This window comes from Monodon monoceros, unplaced genomic scaffold (genome assembly GCF_005190385.1).
Source record: "Monodon monoceros isolate NGI ecotype Baffin Bay Population unplaced genomic scaffold, NGI_Narwhal_1 Super_Scaffold_8, whole genome shotgun sequence".
Lineage (NCBI taxonomy): Eukaryota > Metazoa > Chordata > Mammalia > Artiodactyla > Monodontidae > Monodon > Monodon monoceros.
The window spans coordinates 50,706,624-50,729,330 of record NW_021703785.1 but is presented as its reverse complement, the minus strand read 5'-3'; the positions used below and the strand labels follow the sequence as shown (position 1 = coordinate 50,729,330).

The 22,707-nt window shown below is 36.1% G+C and overlaps 1 protein-coding gene across 4 annotated transcripts in view; it reads left to right on the top strand.

Moving 5' to 3' along the window:
- VWA8 (von Willebrand factor A domain containing 8) overlaps positions 1-22,707 on the top strand; it is a 358,944-nt gene that overhangs the window by 199,337 nt on the left and 136,900 nt on the right. For all 4 annotated transcript variants that reach the window (XM_029210522.1, XM_029210521.1, XM_029210523.1 and 1 more), the window contains exons 23-26: positions 1,208-1,343; positions 3,681-3,800; positions 6,515-6,720; positions 8,017-8,168. In XM_029210522.1, coding sequence (XP_029066355.1) covers positions 1,208-1,343; positions 3,681-3,800; positions 6,515-6,720; positions 8,017-8,168 — 614 coding nt within the window. The remainder of the gene's footprint in view (positions 1-1,207; positions 1,344-3,680; positions 3,801-6,514; positions 6,721-8,016; positions 8,169-22,707) is intronic.

The window sequence follows — 22,707 nt, the reverse complement described above, 5'->3', positions numbered from 1 at the left end:
TTGGGTTTACATTGAAATTCATTGACTATCTCCTCCTATGCACTCTTTACTTTTTTTTTTTTTTTTAATTTTTGGCCATGCTGCTTGGCTTGCAGGATCTCAGTTCCCCGACCAGGGATTTAACCCGGGCCATGGCAATGAAAGTACCAGGTCCTAATCACGAGGCCACCAGGAAACTCCCTCCTATCCACTCTTTAAAAATGTTTTTAAGGATTTTTCCGAACTTTTACCTTTCTTCTAATAATGTCACCACTTAGTCATCTAAGACCTGGAACTTTTTCTTATTTTTCTTTCACTTCTTCCCATCTAATCAGTTGCCAAGGCTATAGATTATACCTCTGGAAAACTCTTCAGATCAATATAATGCTTTTTATTTCCATTTTTCTCCCATGCCTCCTTCCCTAAAATCAGGTCCTCACACCACTTTTTTACCAAATTGTTATGGTACTCCCCTTTTAGTCTATTCCGCATATTTCTACAGGATTAAATGTACTAACGTGTAGCTGCAAACTCCATTGTTATCATGTCTGAACTCATAAATCTTTAATTACATCCTATTATTTAGTGAGATAAAGCACATATTTTTTGGTCTGGCAGGCAACTTTTTAGTAGTAGAGGCCCAATCTACCCTTTCAGATCATATTCTCTCTTTTCTTACATTTAACGTCTGCTTCAGCCAAGATAGATATTCATATTCACTCTTCCCTCAGTGGGCTGCAGGATTTCTTGAGTTTGACCATTGATTTTCTTTGTCTTGACTACCCATCTCCTCACCATACATATTGATCTCTTAAAATCATACACTCTTTTAGAGCCATCACAAGTGCAATGTTCTGATATCCAGTATTGATTGTGATGTCTCACTCCTCTTAACCCCCATGGCACTTTAATTTCTCTATTCGTTATACTTGTTTTAATACTCCCCTACCCTGGGGTGTGAAATGTTGTGAATTCCGCCAACATAGGGATAATTATGAAGCTGAGGGAAAATAAAGTGCTTACTGCAGAGTTAGCCGTTTAGTAACTATGAGAAGCTTTTGGTAGAGATCCATAAATTTTGTTTCCGGCTCTGCTACAGACAGTTTTGTGATAGTGTATTTATAACTTACATAAAACCACCTATTATAAATCCAAATCAATGAGTGATGACATTTTTAAAACGTTTGCCTTCATTTTTTTGCTTATGGTAAATGTTCTGTCTTCAAAGGTTAAAGCAGTAAAATTGGGTCATGTTCTGGTAGTAGATGAAGCAGACAAAGCCCCAACAAATGTCACCTGTATTTTAAAAACTCTAGTAGAAAATGGAGAAATGATTCTAGCAGACGGAAGGCGCATTGTTGCAAGTGAGTATAAAAAAGCAACTTTTCTTTCAGTATATGCAATTTTTACATCTCCGGTATCAAATCACACACTTGGCTGGCTATTTATCTGCAAACAAGAACAAGTTAATATAAGTCAAGTTGTCTGTATTGACAATTATTTGTAAAATTCAATATGTCTGAATCTAGCTTTGTCAGTTTCACTTTCGTATAGCCAGAGGGCAACTTTGAGCATTTCAGTCGTAGTTTTAGGACAAATCGGCTTCATAGTTTTTCTACTCTGAGAATACAAACATATAATCCTTTGTATACTCATCTCAATTATTTGTGTGCAATTTATTTTCTTTCATTGTTATCTGGAATTTTTAAAGCTCTACCACATTTCTGTTACTCATAATATTAAAATTAATGTTATTATTAGCTCAGTATAATTAGAAAAAAATTGCTGGGCATTTTATATCTATCATATATATGTATGAATATATCTGTGTGTATACATATATTACACACACATACCAGCTTCAGGAAGAAGTTAGTTATTCTCTGTTTTGGAGTATCCTCCTCCTTTTATTTTATTTTTGTTGTTGTTGTTGGGGAAATGTACATAGATAAATCTCATAAGTCTGTTTAAGCTACAAGGAAAAATTGTTTGTCTAATGCAATGTGAGAACATTTTCTAGTTTCTAATATAAAATTTTTGTGTCATGAAAAGACTCGAAGATCTATAACTAGCCATTAAAAATATACAGTCAATAGTAAGGAACCCAACAAGTTGAAACTAATAACTGAAATCTTCAATATTCAAAGAGAGTATAAACAGAAGACTCCATAAAAATGTACAAGTGCATCACCACAGAGACTTCTTCTTGGACACTGTCATTGCAAGACTGCTGTTTCTAAGCCTAGGAAACTCAGCACTAATAAAAGTATTCTAACATTTCAGTTTCACAGTGAATTTATGGGAAAAAATAAGAATTTGACTTAAACAGCCTGATTACTACCTTTTAGAAAGATCATTCAGACTCAAGATTAGAATGCTTCCTGCCCTTTTTAGAGGCATTATGAGGACAGTGGAATGGAAAGCAAGAAAGAATTGCTGAAACAAACTTATAGTTAAACAGTGACTATCTCCTGGTAACCCTTCACATTTTATTAATATATTTTTGAAGGATAGTCTAGAAGCAAAGGAGTCATCATAATTCTTAAATTCAAGTGTGATTGTAGATGACATTTTAAACACAAGAGCAACTGAAGCTCTTTTGAACATGGTTTCATAAAGCATCACTTCTACGGCTATGTTTCTCATTTTCTTTGCCTTTTAAAATTTTCATGTTTTATTGCTATTTTTATTTTAGTTAACTAATTAATTAAATGTTGTGTGTGACCACATACCCTTGTATTTACCACTACTGAAATTAGTGGAGATCAAACGTTAAAACTAAAGGTGGTATTAGTACGTGAATATATGGCACATTGCAAGGTTACTTTTTGGTATCATAAAAAAATACAAGTATAAGTTCCTACAGACTCACCTCAGATAAAACTCCAGGTGTTTCACAACTATCATTTCTTAAAGATGGACAGCCTAAGGCTAAGATTTAAATAAACCCAGATGACAGGTATTTCTTCTTAAAATAACCATAATAAAGTTTTTACTCTCTTAAGTTATTGTTTGGCCTAGCAGTTCTATCTGAAATGCACATCAGCAAGTAGTATATAATATTCACTTCCTTTAATACCTTAAACATTTGCACGAAGAAAGTTCCAGTCAACTTGAAATTATGTATTTTAAGAACTATGGTAGAATCCCTTGAATGGAAATTAATCATCTTTGCGCTAATGAATTGACTAGGTGGTCAAGACCTTTATTCTATGTGGTTAAGTTTCAGGGTGCGTAATCTAAACAGGAATTCCTCCTTAGCTACAGAATGAAGGCTTTATGCAAAGTGATGCCGCTGCTGATTGGATAAAAACTAAAGGATGTTTGGATTATCCTTTGCGTATTCTTTGGATTATCTATTGTTATAGATTCTTTTTATTAAAGGAACACTAGCATCTCAAGCCAAGTTTAAGTACCATAAGACAACATTTAGACAAGTTTGCTTTTTAGACGTGCATTTAATTTACAGAAAAATGCAAGTTCCCGTATAGTTTAGTATACGCTTTATCAGTATTCTGTTGCTAAGCAAACTTTCTCAAAAATGTTTTTGTTTTCTGCAGCCAAATTGTTACAACCAGATTTCTTAGAGTTGTTTTACCATTGAACAGTATGACTACTTATGTGATTTTAAAGGCTGTAACTTGATACTCTTAAGAATTATTAAATATCTATAAAGAATAAATAGAAATTATGTTTTTCAGATTCTGCATTAGTCAATGGAAGAGAAAATGTTGTTGTGATCCATCCTGACTTTAGGATGATTGTTCTGGCCAACAGACCTGGATTTCCTTTCCTAGGCAATGATTTCTTCGGCACCTTAGGTAAAAACAATATTGATAATAATAATAAAAACAATAGCAATAACAGTAAAAATATTGTCTTAGTAACAATACTGGAATGGCTATCACTGAATGCTATCATGTGCTGTCATCATCACAGCTACCTTGTGAGAGTATGTGTTATCCCCATTTTAGAGAAGGAGAGCATCATATTCAGAGAGATTCTTTTTTTAGGGTCACTCAGATAAGTATTAGAATGGCTTCATATCTATGTGTTTTCTTACACAACTAAACTATACTTTGTTATTTAGGGCCTCTTAGAGTAAAACACAAAATAAGGAACGGTTTTTAGTGTTTCCTTTTCATCATATCCCCCTATGAAAAGGTTGAGGCCAGCTCTGGGGAGACTGGTTCTCATTGATTGGAGAGGCCCTGGGATAAACTGAAGCATCAGGAGCCTTTAAGAATAGCTTCGTTTCTCTGTGGCAAGTAGGTAATTCTGGATACTGGGCATTCCATACTCAATGTGAAGCGAGCTCAGTCTCCTAGTAGGATTTTTCTTTGCTTTTTTTTTTTTTAAACATCTTTGTTGGAGTATAATTGCTTTACAATGGTGTGTTAGTGTCTGCTGTATAACAAAGTGAATCAGCTATACATATATCCCCATATCTCCTCCCTCTTGCGTCTCCCTCCCACCCTCCCTATCCCACCCCTCTAGTTGGACACAAAGCCCCGAGCTGATCTCCCTGTGCTGTGCGGCTGCTTCCCACTAGCTATCTGTTTTACCTTTGGTAGTGTATATATGTCCATGGCACTTTTTGATCTAGCAATTCCACATAAGGAATTTAACTAGGGATATTCCCCGTGCAATGATTAAAGTACAAGGATAGGCAATATAGCATTGTTTATAGCAGCATAAAAAAGGAAAAAGAAGAAAACAACCCACATGTCTATCCAAATGGGACTGAATGAAGAAATTCTGTTATATCCACACAGTAGATTACTGTGCAGCTGTTACAAACAAATGGGATAACTTTGCTCATGCTGATACCAAACAAAATCCTGGAAATATTAAGTGAAACAGTAAGAGCGGCGTGTGTAGTAGTCGACCATTTGAATTAATAGAGACTAAAAGGCAAGGGGGATATGTTACATGAATATGCTCGACACGCGTAGAACTTCTCCAGAGGCACACTCGTCTCTTACATCCTCTTACCTCGCTGACCTTGCTTCCTGCTCTGCTCTGTGCTGCTCCCCTCAACACTCACCCTCTTCCAGCCACTCTGCCCTCCTGCCTCTTGAACACGCCAGCTGTGCTCGCCTAGGGTCTTTGCGTTAGCTTTACCTGCCATGCTGTTCCCTCAATTATCTGCATTTGCCCAATTGTCACCTTCCCAGTGAGGCCTACCTGACTGACTTCCCCCGCCATCACCATTTCTGATGTCCTATAGTGTGCTTTTCCTTTTTTCCTTGAAACATACAGTTTCTAACATTTGTAATTATTGTTTATTGTCTCCCCATGCCAGAATATAGACTGTATGAGGACAGGGGTTTTTGTGTTTTTGATCTCTGAGTTATATAAAGTACGTAGAGTATTACTTGGCACATAGAAGGCATTTAATACTTCTTTGATGAATGAATGAATAAGGGTTCAAATATAGTTTCATATTAGTGTTACATTTGATTTTCAGCAAAAAAGACAAAAGCTGTTCTGCACATTTGTATTTGAATGGGTTTAGCTTATGAGATAGAAGCGTGAAGTTGTCATGGTTGCATTTTATTCAGTTGCTTTCATGAATATATGATAACAATAAAATAATGATTTGAGTGGTTTCTAAGTCAAAGTAAGTTCTAAATAGCCTTTCTTTCTAAAATGAACATACCGAATAATGCAAATCTATTTACTTTAACTTCCTTTGGCCCCTTGTCCTTTGGAGTATGAATCACAATTATGTGAACATTTATATGAGAAATTCATTTCTCCAGAGCATAGATTATATTTTCTAGTATGTTCTCAGTTTTCTAAATTATGGATGAAATATTTTGTGTTTCTACATTCCTTTTTCTTGATTTTAATTTAGACATTGTCTCTGCAGGTTTACTTTTCCAAAACCTACTTCTAAAGTATATTCTAGCAATCTGCACAAGATATAAATTGTTTAGAGAGTGATGGTACTAATTCCCCCTTTTTTAGTATACATGAAGAGGCATGCATATATGTATATAATTTCTGAAGATATTCATCATGTGTTAAAGTTAAAAATGCAGTCTCAGAACCATATGAGGAGTATTTTCCAATTAATGGAAAAAGAATAAATTATCAAAACTATATATGTTTGTAGGTATGCATTTTAAAAAATACTAATATGAATGGAAAAATGAAGACACTGAACTATTAACACTGGGTGCCTATGGGGGAAGGAGTGAGATTAGCAGAGACACGAGAGGACTTCTTTTTTGCTCTTTGTATTTGAATATCTCCCAGTGAAATTGTATTCAAGTATTATACAATTTTTAACAAAAATAAATCTATGTAGAATAAACCACACATCAGTCAGTGTCATTTTCTTTTGCTTTAGTTATTTGCCTTTTTCTCTATACCTATCTTTGGACAGGCTTTCTGTGCAGTTTTACACACTTAAAAATATAAGTGCTTTGGTGAGTAACCCATGGCTCTTTTAACGACCATTCTATATTTCCTATGGCATTGTAATGGATTAGTTGCACGCTGAATGTGAATCTTTTTTCTCTCGTAGGTGATATTTTTAGCTGCCATGCAGTTGATAATCCCAAACCCCACTCGGAGCTCAAGATGCTCAGGCAGTATGGCCCCAATGTGCCCGAGCCCATCCTTCAGAAGCTCGTGGCTGCCTTTGGAGAGCTGAGGAGTTTAGCTGACCAGGGCATTATTAACTATCCTTATTCTACCAGAGAAGTTGTCAACATAGTCAAGCATTTACAGGTATAGCACATGCCTACGCTAAAAGTTTAAAAGAAGCCGTCAATCTTGTTTTTTTAGACTGCCTAATTTATACAGAGTCTTTCCATTTCTCTATAATTCTGATTCAAGTGATATAATATGAAATGTCTATAATCTAAATGAATATTTTCTGCTTAACCTTTGAATTGGCTTTGGCAAGGTTCTGTGCCACGGCCATTACCAAGGAGCTAGGAAATTTGGTGGAGGTTTTTTGCGGGGGGCGCGTGGGAAGACGGAGAGTGAGACAGCAGGGAAACTTTACTACTGTTTCACTTTATACAACAAGCATATGGTATCTGAGTGAAAAATATTTTCATTTTGAAAAAAAAGACTTGGAGATAAAAAACAGACTGGGAACGAACAGTATTGATTACATACCTGTAAATACTGTGAGAAAATTTTGTAAGATGGAGCAAGTGGGCAGGAGAATGGAATTCCTTATAGCCATTTGTGATGCATAGCCCACCTCGGTAAAGAAGACAAAAAGCCCATGTAGATTCTACTTTTATAGCAAATAATGGTTTCCAAGCTAAGTCACAATCTAATGACTCTTAGATTACTAACCTCTGCTCCATCCCCATCCTCCAAGGAAAACCTAGAAAGGAGAATAGAAAGCTTTGTTCTGCCTGTAAAACAATGATAAGTCCAGCTCAGATCCCAGCACCTAAAGAAAATCAAGACAGAGGCAATAAAGGACCTAGACGACCCCACCAGTGTGAAGTTAGCTGTTAGTAGTACTTGTTTTCTTCCCTCTGCTCTTCCCTATTTCTCTATTATCTGTACTTTTTACATTCTTCTTCCCTTCTTTTCTTGTTTATCTTTTTTTCATTTAGTCATAGACTTGTGACTTCTCTAAATACTTCTGTATAGATATTCAACACTCTGCTTTATTTAAAGAGCATTTTTAAGTTTGGTCAATCCAGTACTCATTTTAAAAGCAGGAGATTTCAGAAAGTGGTGGAAGTCACCAAACACCAGGATCTGAGTACCGATTTAACCTTTGAGACAAAGAACTGTTCCCCCTCAAATTCTGATATTTATTTAAAAAGAAAAATATTAAGTCATCAGAGCAAACCTTCAAAGAGAAAAATATTCCTCCTGTCTATAAAATATTCCTCCTATCAGTATTTATTAGTTATCTGACAAGGCTAGTAAAGAAAGGTCTGGTAAAGTCCATTTGATCCTTATTGTTCTGTCAGTTTGGGAAATCTTTATAATACCGTGTATTTTATCACATGGTAATAAGGGAATTTTTTTTTTTTTTTTTTTTGAATACAGAAATTTCCCGCTGAAGGTCTCTCCAGTGTGGTTAGGAATGTGTTTGACTTTGACTCCTACAACAACGACATGCGGGAGATTTTGCTTCACACTTTACACAAATACGGGATACCTATTGGAGCAAAACCAACCAGTGTGCAGCTGGCAAAGGAGTAAGGCAAACTCACTACTGATAAAGTACTCTTGAGTGTTACTGTTCTGGTTCTCAAATGCTGATTATTCCGAATCTGCTGTCATACGCTACTAAACTGAGTTGGTGTGGAAATTACTTTCCATGAGTAAGCGCTTCAGATATATGTTGCTATTTGCTGGCTGGATTTCAGTTAAATAGCATTATTTATAGGTCTGTAAATTGAGAACTTCAGTTATTTCGAATGTCCCATGAGTAGATGTAATGTAATCAAATAAAGGGAAATATTTGTTTCTTTACAGCCTCTGTCCTTTTGTTGAATTCCTATGACTCTCATTTTTTCCTAATCTAGTGCAAACTCATTGTACAAACATGAAAGCTACATGAAGAGATAATATGTATTTAGTTAAGATGTTCTTATTTCTGTCACCATATATTTTTCTGTTATGATAGTTTTCTAAATTTATAATCATATTAACTTGAAATTTTGGGGTTACTTATTTCAGCCTGACAGATGAAAGAGGCAGGGAAAACAAGTGAGTTTTGTTTCGTGTGGGCTAGTTGCCTTTTATTTTGTAATAACAGGCTATGTGCTTAACAAAGAATCTTGCAAATATGATGTTGTTGACCAGAAAGATAATTGACAGTATTTATTAGTAGGGTAATTAAGTCAGTGCAAATTCACTAGAAAACAGTTTTAAATATGCATAACTTACTGATAATGCATCTAATGCTGTTCTTGTCTATAAGAAAGTCAATTATCATAAATTCCCAACGGACAAAAATTACCTTTAAATTATTATATAACCGTCATCTCATATAGGAGGAACTTTACCTTTCTTAGGAAAAATTTGTTAAATATAAATTAATGATTAATCCAGCTATATATGTATATGTGTGTATACATATACACACACACATACATATATATTCTAAGTGTTTACATCATCATTATTTATTCCTTTAAATTATTATAAAACTTGTTAGAATATATGCCAATAAAAATAGTTAAAGCTTTAACAATTTCTTCAAGGATTTCTTAAAGAGAAACAAATATTTCCCTTTAGTGGTAAAAGAGCAAGATGGAGTTATGTTAGAAATTATCAGTGAATTGGTTTATATTATTAATAAGTTAGTAAATTTTCTTTTTGAGAAGAGTGATTTGGTGTCAGTTGCTAATATACACACTTTTCTGTAAAATACTGTTTTGCTGATTGATTACCAGTATTTATGGGCATCTTGAAACTAGTTTGGTAATTTAATGGGTATGGCTTATCTTCTATCTTAGAGAGTTCCAGAAATGTCTTTGATATGCAAACTTCTATTAGTACTCATGTTTTTTACTTTTTATAAATTATATCTTTAGTTTCAATTGGAAATAAGATGATTTTTATTACCATTAACACATTTATATAGAGTTCTAACTTCATGGAAACCAGGCTTGTGATTTTAAAATAATTTTTTTTGTACTCTTGTACAACTTGAAATAAAAATTCAAATACATATTAGTTGGTAAGATCAATCAAAAGAAAATTGTTGGCAATTTAAGTTTTAAGGAAGACAGATAAAATGATTTAACTTATTCATTACTGTCTCCAGTTCTAAACTGAAAAATTCTTGCCATGGCTTGTTCATTGTTGCCATGGCAAGTTAATTACAGCTCTAGTACTTACTTATGAGTGGAAGCAAAAGTACATTGAGCCTGGAAACAAGATGGTCATGCCTAAGACCAGGATGGAAAGAACTAGTTGTCCACCCACTGTGTATAGCTAAAAATAGACTTGTAGCCCATGTGGGGGATGTGTGAGTTTTCCTTCAGGGTGGAGATAGTAGTAGACTACGATTTGCACATTCAAAGCATTTTTTCCTCACCTGTAAATTGCAATGACTTGAGCAGCTCAAAAGTAGTGATGTTTTATTACCCTTTAGTGAAATCCACAGGTTCCATATGTTTTATTTCTATCGAATTATCAGCCTTGTACTTTGAGAGGGTAGCATGGTAAAGTGAACAAAGCAATGTCCTGGGAATTCAGCAGTTAGCCACATGTTCAACCTGTATGTCTGGGTCAGACATGAAGAAACAGATTTTACCCTGTTTGTAAAATTGAGAGCATTTTATTCTAGATAGCATAACCATATACCTTTTCACCTAATTAATACATTTTTTAGAATGAAAGGGCACTATTAATAATAACTCTGTAAAAAGAGACGTACAATAAGACTGTCCTAGTGAGGCCAGAATATATTTTCATCTTTATAAGGTTAATAAGGTTCATTCCTATTCTGACATACTTTGCATTTTAATATAATCTTAATTTTCTCTCATCTGCAAAAACAAAAACAAATTAAAAAGAAGTGGTACCAACACTTTCTGTTTCCCCCCTAGAGTAGCACAGTTAATAGTAATCACATAGACCTCTGAAGATTTAAAGTTGTCCTCATGCAGTCTTATGATTTGCTTTGACTTTTCCATACCTTTTGCTAAACCTTTTACTTCACTAGACCTTTTGCTAAATCAGTTCTTTGAGGGTGCTCCTGCCCATCTCTGGAGATCCTATGTTACTGAAGAAGATCCACATTGGATTTCTGTCCCCAAGGAAGAAGGACCAAATGTTTTCGTTACTATTAATATCCTGTTGCCCTGAATGAAAAATTGTTGCTGTTAATTTTCTTGTTCTCTAATCCAATCTTTATTCGATAGGAGCAAAATTACATTGAATCCCGAATAAGATGGTCACATTCACACACAAGAGAGGGATGGAGAAGTAATTGACCATCCACTGCATATAAGTAAAAAGAGATGTAAGACAGATGTTGTAGAAGAGGGAAGTTTTCATGTGTCTTCTACAGCACCTTCCTCCTCAGCTGAAATCAGAATATACTTTGGCTGCTTGGTGACGTCCCGTTAGTACTCTTTAGTGAAATTCCTAAGAGAGATCCTGTCACTTTCCCTTTTATTCTCCTAAATAGTGCAGTGATGCTACCTATCCCATAGGTCTCTGTACATTTTTTTTAAAGGCCTATTGTGATATTATGAGAGGAATAGGATTTATCTTATTTACTAAACCTTTGCTAAACCTGGTACTTGTAGGCTGCATCATACTGGGCTGTTATCTTACCTTGCTTGATTGAGCCATAATGCAGCTCTTCTTCCTGATCTGTTGAATAAATAGATTCTATGATCCCATCTTAGTATTGGGATCAGAATTGGCTCCCTAGACACCCACATTGCATTTGCCCTTTTCCACTAGTTACTTCCTGAGGCTTTTCTATTGTTTCCTTTTAAGTTTCTAATACACAGGAAAGGATATGCCACAGAGATGGCAAACATAATGAAAATAAGGAGGCACACTGGGAGAAATTTAGGCAAAAGTAGGAGGATTTGGCTTAAACTCTGAGCTCTTAAAAAAATAATCTGAGCTTCTGAGTTTCAGATGTCATTACTGGGGAAAAAGATACACACACACATACACATACATACATATATATGTATAATTAAGTGCAAACATCCAACCAAAGGCATATAGATTATCTGCTATAGTAGATACAGATCTACATTTCAAAGCAACGTTTGCTTGTTTTACCCTCAAATGAGCTTTTATTTTTTTTAAGTTTCTTTTATTTGGGAATAAACATACTGCTGGCACATTAGCACTTCCAAATTTAAAAGTGTGTTTCAGAGTAATTTATGAACTCTAACATGCTAGGGAAACATTTGTTTTAAAGGAAGGAAAAGTCCTTTTTTTTTTTGGTACATCCATTTTTAAGAGACTTACACAATATTTTATCTTAATATATGTAATATTATTATTGCATTTTATAGATAAGGAATTTGAGGAACAGAGAGGTTACATCACTTGCCTAAGGTTAGAAAGCTGATCAGGGGCAGAGCTATAATATACGTAATTTTAATTCCAATTCTAAGGACAAATATAAGCAGATCCATATGCAGATTGTAGGCAGTTTCTAAATCAGAGTTATTCTTTGGTTACTGAAAATTACAAATAGTTTTGGTTTAAAAGGACCTTAGGATTTTAGATAATCAACTTGGAAATCATCATTGACCAAGATGTCATACGTGTAATATACATATTCTTATCCTTCAGAGTTGTGACAGATTCACATTTGGGGGGTTTAGCCATATTTCACAATGACAAGTAAGTCGAAAAGCAGGTTAATATAGACTTTTGGCATAACAAAAATCATTCTAAAGACTCTTCATCCCCAATTAAGCTTCCCTTTTTTTTTTTTTTTTTAAATAATGGAGGTTCGTGAAGTAAAACACAAGGTAATTCATTTAGAAAAATAAAAACTCTAGAAAACTTTATTTGGCTACTATATATAAGAAGCATACTAGCCATCATTCCTTCCTGATTTGGAACACAAGAGGAATTTATTGAACCTTCTCAAACGTTGTAGTCATATTTACATAAATCAAACATACAGAGAAATTATCTCTACCCTCTGAATTTTAGCTTCATGTATTTTTCTCTCCCTGTCTTCCCTAGGAGACACACATAATCTATAAAATATTTAAATGATCATCCTTCTTGATCCACATTCTTTGTCCTCAACCCTATTGATTTTTTTTAATGCTGCTTAGTTGATTCTTTTTTTTTTTTTTAATAAATGTATTTATTTATTTATTTTTGGCTGCGTTGGGTCTTTGTTGCTGCACGCGGGCTTTCTCTAGTTGCAGAGAGTGGGAGCTGCTCTTCACTGCAGTGCACAGGCTTGTCATTGCGGTGGCTTCTCTTGTTGCGGAGCGCGGGCTGTAGGTGCGCGGGCTTCAGTAGTTGTGGCACGTGGGCTCAGTAGTTGTGGCTCACGGGCTCTAGAGTGCAGGCAGTAGTTGTGGTGCAAGGGCTTAGTTGCTCCGCAGCATATGGGATCTTCCCAGACCAGGGCTCAAACCCATGTCCCCTACATTGGCAGGCGGATTCTTAACCACTGCGCTGCCAGGGAAGCCCTGCTTAGTTTATTCTTAAGCCAGTTTCTTTTTTTTTTTTTCCCAAAGCATTTATTGCCTGTTTGTCACTGGCAGAGTATCTACAGTCTACCAAACATTTATTTGTGTAAGACAAGTAGAATAAAAAATTTGAGGAAATTTAAAGGCTTTTATATGTAGGATTTCTCTATGATGCATATTTACTAAATGAAGAGTGATATCCCATTTATTTTTTAAATAAATTAGCAAAAAGAAAATTAAAACACTAATAATTCCACCATCCAGAGACAACCATTGTTTAATCCTTCTAGATCTTTTCCTAGGATTCTATGTGTTATTTCAACTGAGAAATATTTCTTTCTAGTTTTTCTTTTCTGAGTTTTTCTTCTTAATAGGAGAGACATGTCCCTGAAAGGAGATCCTTTTATAAACACTTCATTCTGGCTCTTCTTTGTTGAAAAGAAATATATCTTTAATGGTTTAGATTCGAGTATGTATGACATTCCTCCCATTACCCCACTTTTTTCTCCTTCCCTCTTGTTAGTTGAGTTTTTAGACTTAAGATATTTATTCTAACGTAATGAACAGATCATAAAGCATCTAAGGTGCTTTATGCCAGGCATTTCTCTGGCATTTCAACACAAAGTAAGGAATAAACACATTAATATCAACACTTCGTGTCTTTATGCATATGTTTCAATGTCATTATCCTTTACAGACTCATAGAAATGCTGTTGCTAGACAAACTGTACATCTAAAAATGACTGTTATATGTGACTGCTCTTTTAAAGTGTCCCATAGCTGGTGAAGAAGCCCTATGGAGTCTTGTAATTACTCCTCCAATGTCCTCTTGATGTCTGTATTCTCTCTCTGCTTTCAAATGCTTTATTAAAATTTTATTAACTTCATTTTTCAAGCAAAATAAGGTAACTTTATGTGGTCTAAGATCATATTAGCCAATATTTTTATTAAATTTCTCTAATAGGTTCGCATTTTAAATAATTTTAAAACACAGTGGTAGCTGTTAATAGTAGTTGCCTTTGGGAGAGGCTCTGGAAAGGGGAAAGGGGGCCTCACTTTCTATTCTAACATGTGTATTATTTTCTATATTTTATTTTTTAAATGTCCATAGACTATCTGGGCCCTGGAATTTTTCATTCTGTTTTCTTATTTAAATAAAATTAAAATGTTAAAGTAAAGGTCTGTTCTGAAATTGCTATTTCGTGGGACCTTTGCCTCCAGGACAGCAAAGCTTACACCGCTCTGCAATGCCTACTCTAAGGGTGTAACATTGGCACCCTTACCAATGACAAATGAGAAATCAAGTTAACCGGACATTGCTATGGCAGTTCAACACAATATAAGTAAGTTTTATGCATTGGTAGACATCAACATAAACGTATCAAGGGAGAGAAGACAACACATTTTTAAGGCAGCAAAAATTAAAATATTGATATTTATCAAATGCTTACTAAGGGCTCTAAGCACTTCACAAATACTAACTCAATCTATACAACAATTCTGTTTTTTCTATTGGGCAAGTAATTCCTTCCTATTTTATTATCTAGTAGGTGTAAGAGTGTGTGTGTGTATGTGTTACAGATGAAGAAACTGAGGCTCAAGAGACTCTAAGTAACTTAACAAATTATACAACTAATAAATGGCAGGATGGGAGATTCAAACACAGATCTGTCTGTTCCAGAGCCTTTTGTTCACTCACCATGCAGCCTCCACATTCTTGCATGAGAAAGCAATGTAATCAACACTGGACTGCAAGATTTTAAACATAACGTTTCTAAAGAAACTTCAGAGTTGTTTTCCAAATTTCATTTCCTACCCTTTTGGGACATGTATCATGCAAAATATACATTTAACTTTTATGTGGTGACTAGGCCCATCGTTTTAATCACAGTGTCCTTTAAATTAATGCCATTTGTCATGGATTACAGAAGTAAATAAAAACATCTTTTTTACATGATGCAAGCAAATTTGCTTATATCTTTTCTCCTACAATAAGGATTTGATTTTTGAAAAGTCGAAATAGGTGACATTCACAAATTCTTCAAAATGAGTAGAACGATTCTTTTCTTTTTTCAGTTTATTCTATATAGAATCCTTTACTTAGAACTACCATCCTCAAAATCACACTCATTATATAGTTAGCTTTGGCAGAATAATTATAAATCACTGTGCATTTTCTGTGCATCTGTGAGTTGCTTCTAAGTCATTACAAATTAGAGTTGGCCTCCATCGCGGGGCCAATAGCTCCTGTGTTCAAAGGTGGAATGGACTCCCCAGGGGAAAGGTAGGGTATACCTTCTTGTAGTCCGGGTTCAAAGAGATCAGGATGAATCTTGTTGGGGAGGTACTCAAGTGATTCAAACTTAGAATACCGGATTAAATAGCTTTTAATGTCCTTCAAACTCATAGATTCTATGGTTCACTGCCCCTAGATGAATTGGATACCTGAACAAGTTGTCACTCTTCTCCCTTATATCAGCAACCATTCATTACTTTATCAGCCAGTCTCACAGCATATTTTAACAGAACTCCCGATGAAGGTAGCTAAGGTCATGCTTTCCTGTTGTAAGAGGTGTTGATATTTCATTGCAGTGTGTGGTACATGATCACGTTTAGTATTGATCTTTCTGTTCAGAGGAGTGCCAGGTATGCACATTTGCAGACGGAATAGCTTCATCTATATTGAATGTGTCTTAAAAGGGTATCTGTCTAGAATCAGTTTTCTACATTAAGACCTGTCCTGTGTAATTGGAACATCAACCGCAGCTGCTTCTTCTCTGACCAAGACCGACTTCGGGGTCTTCCAAGTACCAGAAGCATCAAAAACATCCCCAACCAGGGCCTCCCTTAGGAGTAATTTCATAAGATTTATCTTTCAATATAAGAATGATTATCAGTTTACTATTTATCCCATTAAATTAAAAGACGCACTTCTTAAAGTTTTGTGCTGCTCCTTCCATTTTCCAAACTATTATATGGTATAATTTTCTTTTTGAAGTCTAGTTTTTACAGATGAGTTCATTATATTGATCATGAAGTTCTAATGTGTGCAGTTTCACTCTGCATCATGATTTACTTGCACTTCATAAAAGAGCTCTCAGTTTTCAAAAACAGTAAGATTTACATAATGACACTATTATAAGCAGAAGGGTGGTATTGGGCTTTACAGTTTCATAGTCCTTGCCCTTTATTCTCTTGGTATATTATGAAGTAGCTTCACAGCCATTTTATTTGCTTTCAGCTCCTTTATGGGGGTGCAGAGAAAAATTTAAAAATATAACCAATCTACATAGAAATTGTCAAGATCTATGAATCTTCTTCCATACTCATCTTCAACAGTCTCACAGAATTATCCTTGATCCTTTAGGCGTCTGTAAGTGATATCTGTCACCTGGCTGAGTAGAAATCCCCAATCCCGACCGATAGGTAACTCTTCCAAATACACTTGCAAAGTAGATTGCATTGTTTGTTGAGAGTCATGTAGTCAGGATGCAGTGAGGAAGATCTGCCATGGTGGGTTGCAACTTGCCATCAAGATGAGAAACAAGTAGGTGAAGATGTTGTCAGTTGTAATGTAACCAAATATTCGTTCATTTAACAAACACTATTGTACATTTATGTGGTAAACACTAAGTAGGGAGTCAGAAATATGAAGGTGAAGAAGGCTCAGTACCTGCCTTCAAGGAGGTCATTATAATTGGGGAAGCACTGAAGTAGAGTGACTTGTGTTCTGTGAGAGCCACACAAGAGCGAGTGAAGAGGTGGGGTTGCTGCCTTCTGCCCTGGGGGAGATTCAGGGACAGTAACCAAGCTGAATCTTTATGGGATGACTAGGTGTTCTCCAGGCAAATAAAGGAGAAGAAAGCGCTTCAAGCAGAGACAGTTTTAAGAGGTCATGGTGCCTTTTGGAAAATGCAAGTATTTTGGTGACTAAAACTAAAGATTAAATGAGGGCATGCTATGTGGTGAGACTAAAAGGGAGAGAAGAGTCGGGGGAACCCTAGAAGAATTTGAAGCCAGAAAGTAGCATGGTCTGATTCATAATTTAGGAAGACCCCTTTAAGTTTTCTAAAGATAAGAAACTGAAAGGCAGTGAAACTGAAGGCAGGAAGACCTACCTGCTGGGAAGCAACTGCAGTAATCCCGGTGATGAACAGTGAGAGCTTCCATTGTGGCAGTGGGAATGAAAAAGAGGGACACTGGTGAGAGAGGTTTCCGTAGCAGAATCGATGGATTCTGAGTGCCAGAGATACAAGTGAGTAAGATGTAAGCCTTGCCTTCAATGAATTAACAATCTTGGGAAAACATGTGAACTCCCAACCTTATTATGCAATTTTATGTTCAAAGTACTACATTCGCAGTAGGGTTTCTCATCCTATGAGTCCTTTTTGTGGGAAATAACAGGACTCAAACAACTTTTTTTTTTTTTTTTTTTACTTGGGCCTCTCACTGTTGTGGACTCTCCCGTTGCGGAGCACAGGCTCCGGACGTGCAGGCTCAGTGGCCATGGCTCACGGGCCCAGCCGCTCCGTGGCATGTGGGATCTTCCCGGACCGGGGCACGAACCCGTGTCCCCTGCATCGGGAGGCGGACTCTCAACCACTGCGCCACCAGGGAAGCCCCAAACAACTTTTGTTTGTTTGTTTGTTTTCTGGGAAAATTTCCAACTGGGAAAGTTTCAGTCCCAGTCATTACTGATGTGAATAATTAGAAACGGAAAGAATTTAAGATTGGAAAATACTAAGATGTAGTTGGTAAAGCAGATGGCAGAAAAAGAGAAGTTTTTGCAGTGAAATTTGAAGAGAGATGAGGGAAAGGAAACCCAAGCCCCGGAACTGTAGTTTCACATCTTCTATGAAGAAGAAGAAAGCCAGAGATATGTGGAGCAAGGTGACAACATCTGCTTTAGCACGGAGTGACCCTGGGCAGCAGCACGGACCCTGCACAGTGTCACGCTGGGTATTGGGGAGCAATTTGAGAAGTGTTAGCCAAGAATAACAAGCCTCCCTAAATCTTTTTCCATCCTATATCCAAATGAATCTTTATTTCTGTGACCACAGCAGGACCTTGGTGGCAGAGGTGCACAAGTCTAAGTTATAAAGTGAAAACCATAATGTCTAAATGCAGAGCCAGCCAGTGAAAGGGAAAGCACATGTACATACTCGTGTACATATCATTCACAGCAAAGCAAAATTTATTTACCAGCAACATGTGCGACTGTAGGGAAGGGAAATTCAGAAGTTTCTAGCAAACAAGGGAGGGTAATTGGGGATAGTAGTACCCATTATTACTAATTTAAAGTGTTTAGAGTGGCATTTCTGTTTTCTCTATGTAGTGTGTTGACTTTTTATTTTAGTAAGTATAAATATTTACAAGGGATTTCATAGATTCACTTCTGACCATGCTCTCTAAAACTGCTATTCTCTATCAGGTCTTAAATTTGAAAATGGCAAATTCTACAGAACTCTATCTTAAGAGTTTCTAAGAGTTCCATATGTACAAATTTCCATGGAAACCCAGAAGAGCAAGAGATTCATTCTGCCCAGAAAGAAATATGGGAGGGATGCAAGGAGAAGTAACATTTGAATTGGGCCTTAAAAATGAGAAGGATTTCATCAAAGAGGCAATAGCAGAAAGGAATTCTGGGCTGAAGTACTAACCTCATGGAAGCATGAAAATGCATAGCCTGTTCAGGAACAGCAAGTAGCAATTTGAGGTAACTAAGGCATACATTAGCTGGAGAGTGAGAGGAAGGGGTAAGAACCAAAGGTGGAAATATTTGTCAGTGTTATTCTATTAAAGGTTCCAGTAAGCTCAGTTAATTATTACCAGAGGTTAGATTTAAAACATTAGGAATGAGTGAGGCCTGCTAAAATTGGAGTTGTTCTTTTTCTTCTCAAAGATGGTAGTAATTGGTGAATTTTTGAGTGTCAGTGGAACTACCCAGAAGGGTTCCATTATTCCCATGAAAATTAGTAGTTCTTGTGGTAAGGAAATGTTTTAGGAATTGTTGATAATAGGTATATCAACAGCTTTTGCAGAATGCCCCTAGAAAGATCCAAATCTTTTTCATGTGTTTCTTTCATACTCCAGAAATAGTATTGGCAAATGTTCAGAGAAGGCAGAAGTTTGCCAGAACATACTCTTTAAAACCCCAGCTCACCTCTATGCAACAATCTTAGACAAATCTCTTGTATGTCATTCAGACTCTATAACTCAACTTTGGTGTCCATGTGCACCGTGTTATGAAATGTATGCATGCTTAAAAAAAAAAAACTTTTTCCTTTCTGTAACTTGGCTAAGTGCTATAATTTGACCTGAGTCATAATTTTGAAAGTCACCTTTTTTTTTAGTTAAAAGTTTTTCTTCCAGATCTTTATTAATTCTTCCACAAGGAATTAAGAAACATCACAACATATGAATTGAAATACTTCATTGTTTTAAAAAACATAAATTCATGGATGACATGATAAAAAGTAGTACTATTTATAAGTCTTAAGTTCATCCTCTTCCCCTTTAAAATCAAATCCAGACATCATTCCAGCTAGGACTTTAACAAACTTAAACAATACAAGTGACAAGATCTTAAAACTATGGAAAATGACATTGTTGTTTCAATCAAGTCAGGTATAACAACTTAAGTCTGGTTGGAGTTGAATGATAGATTTCAGTAATGGAATATAGGGCCTTTTGCTAACTGGTTAGTAGTTAGAATTATCCCCAAATTACTGTTGAATATGTTTCGAATTCCAAAGCTTATTCATACACTCAGTTATAATTCCCCTTTCCCCTAACTACTAACTTATTGAAGGGGAGAGAGTTAATAACCGTCAAATTTTTCCACAACTTATTGGGAGGACTTAGTAGTGGAAAATAAATGAGGGGCTTTGGTTTACCTCAGTTGGCCAGCCTGGAGCCCACAGGAAGTCTAGAAACAACTCCCTGTGTTACCAAGGATCTCACAGAGTCAGTTTGATTGTGCAACAGCAGAACACCCTGCGTGTGTGACTTTCAGTTGCAATTGTTAACGCTAATAGCATCTTGTTATGTGGTTCTGGAATAGATTCTGTATGGGGCACCTGAAGGTCTTTCCCATACTCTGCCAACCAAACTGCTAGTACTGTTTTTAAATGGAACCAGGCAACCTGTAATTTCCATGACTGTTACTTAGAATGAGTTGGCAAGTTCAAAGCAGCTTTCATGAATATCCCTGGGGGTTGTCAGTAAAAATTGGAAGTCGAGCAAAGTTACTTTTTCCCAAATGGATAAAGGTTTTTGGTTTTGTTTTGTTTTTAGCATCTGTATGATACTTCGTGGGATTATTAAAGGATATATTAGACGTGTTTTTTAGGCTAGATTTCAACCTATCAACCGAGCATCATTTTTATTAAGCAGTTCTCCACTTCTGATTAGATTTCCAGATGTGTAACTGTTTCTCTTGTCTTCAAAGAGCCAATTTAGGATGTATGTAGAGCTCCTTTTTTAAAAAAAACACAGCAATTTTGTCTGTCAGGCACCTATTCTATTGATAGGTATGGATAATTTCATTCTGTTTATTTATTTTAACTCCAGAGCACTAAGGTAATGTAAGATCTACCACTGTTACTTCGCTCCATTCACTTTAGTGATCATCAGAGACCTCCCCCAGCTGTAAGAAACCAGAACCTTACAGATTATCCCTTTCATCTCACAAAGGAAGAAATTAACACTCAGAGAAATTGTCTAACTTTTCCCTTCACAAGTTTGCTAGTTAATAAAAGAACTAGCACTAGAACCTACTAAGTCTTCTACACTAGAGGGAAATTAGGTGTGTCTCCTTCCTTTGTTTTCTCCTCTGTATTTAGAGACTTAATTCTCCTTTGGTGAACTGCTGAAAGCAATGAAGAATCCTGTTCATCCCCTAAACAAGGACAGGGAGATTCTAGTCTATGAGATGTTTTCAAGATCTGCCCTTTTGACACGGAAATGTGTTTTTATAACATTTAAGAGAGAACACAGTAATAGTAAATCCTCTGACTCACTGCCTCTTCCACCTCATTACCGGTAGAAACATGGAAATAAGTGGATGACCAATCAGGATAATTGTCCACGTACTTAAAATGTATTTTAAATGACAGATACAAAAACACATACGTACTTCCGAATGATTTATGACTTAGAAAAATTTCAATGTAAATTTCTTTTAAATTTCTTTCCTTCTGTGTTAAACATTAACATTTCAAAGGACAAAAATCATATTCCACCAGAAAGCATGGTTTCATATTCTTTTTTTGTACAATTTAGCAAACCGTTTTAAAATTTAATTTTGTTTATTTTTTATACAGCAGGTTCTTATTAGTTATCCATTTTATATATATTAGTGTATACCTGTCAATCCCAATCTCCTAATTCATCACACCACCACCACCACCCCCCGCCACTTTCCCCCCTTGGTGTCCATATGATTGTTGCCTACATCTGTGTCTCAATTTCTGCCCTGCAAACCGGTTCATCTGTACCATTTTTCTAGGTTCCACATATATGCGTTAATATGCGATAGTTCTTTTTCTCTTTCTGACTTACTTCACTCTGTATGACAGTCTCTAGATTCATCCACATCTCTACAAACGACCCAATTTCATTCCTTTTTATGGCTGATTAATATTCCATTGTATATGTGTACCACATCTTCTTTATCCATTGGTCTGTCACTGGGCATTTCGGTTGCTTCCATGACCTGGCAATTGTACATACTGCTGCAATGAACATTGGGGTGCATGTGTCTTTTTTTTTTTATTATTTTTTAAATAGATCTTTATTGGAGTATGATTGCTTCACAATACTGTGTTAGCTTCTGTTGCACAACAAAGCCAATCAGCCATATGCACACACATGTCCCCACAACCCCTCCCCCTTGAGCCTCCCTCCCACCCTCCCTATCCCACCCCTCTAGGTCATTGCAAAGCACCGAGCCGATCTCCCTGTGCTATGCGGCTGCTTCCCACCAGCCAACTATTTTACATTCCGTAGTGTATGTATGTCGATGCTACTCTCATTTTGCCCCGGCTTCGCCCTCCCACCCCATGTCCTCAAGTCCATTTCTATGTCTACCTCTTTATTCCTGCCCTGCAACTAGGTTCATCTGTACCTTTTTTGTTTTTAGATTCCTCCCTCCCCATATCCTCAAGTCCGTTCTCCAGTAGGTCTGCGTCTTTATTCCTGTCTTACCCCTAGGTTCTTCATGACATTTTTTTTTCTTAAATTCCATATATATGTGTTAGCATACGGTATTTGTCCTTTTCTTTCTGACTTACTTCACTCTGTATGACAGACTCTAGGTCTATCCATCTCATTACAAATAGCTCAATTTCGCTTCTTTTTAAGGCTGAGTAATATTCCATTGTATATATGTGCCACATCTTCTTTATCCATTCATCCGATGATGGGCACTTAGGTTGTTTCCATCTCTGGGCTATTGTAAATAGAGCTGCAATGAACATTTTGGTACCTGACTCTTGAATTATAGTTTTCTCTGGGTATATGCCCAGTAGCGGGATTGCTGGGTCATACGGTAATTCTATTTTTAGTTTTTTAAGGAACCTCCATACTGTTC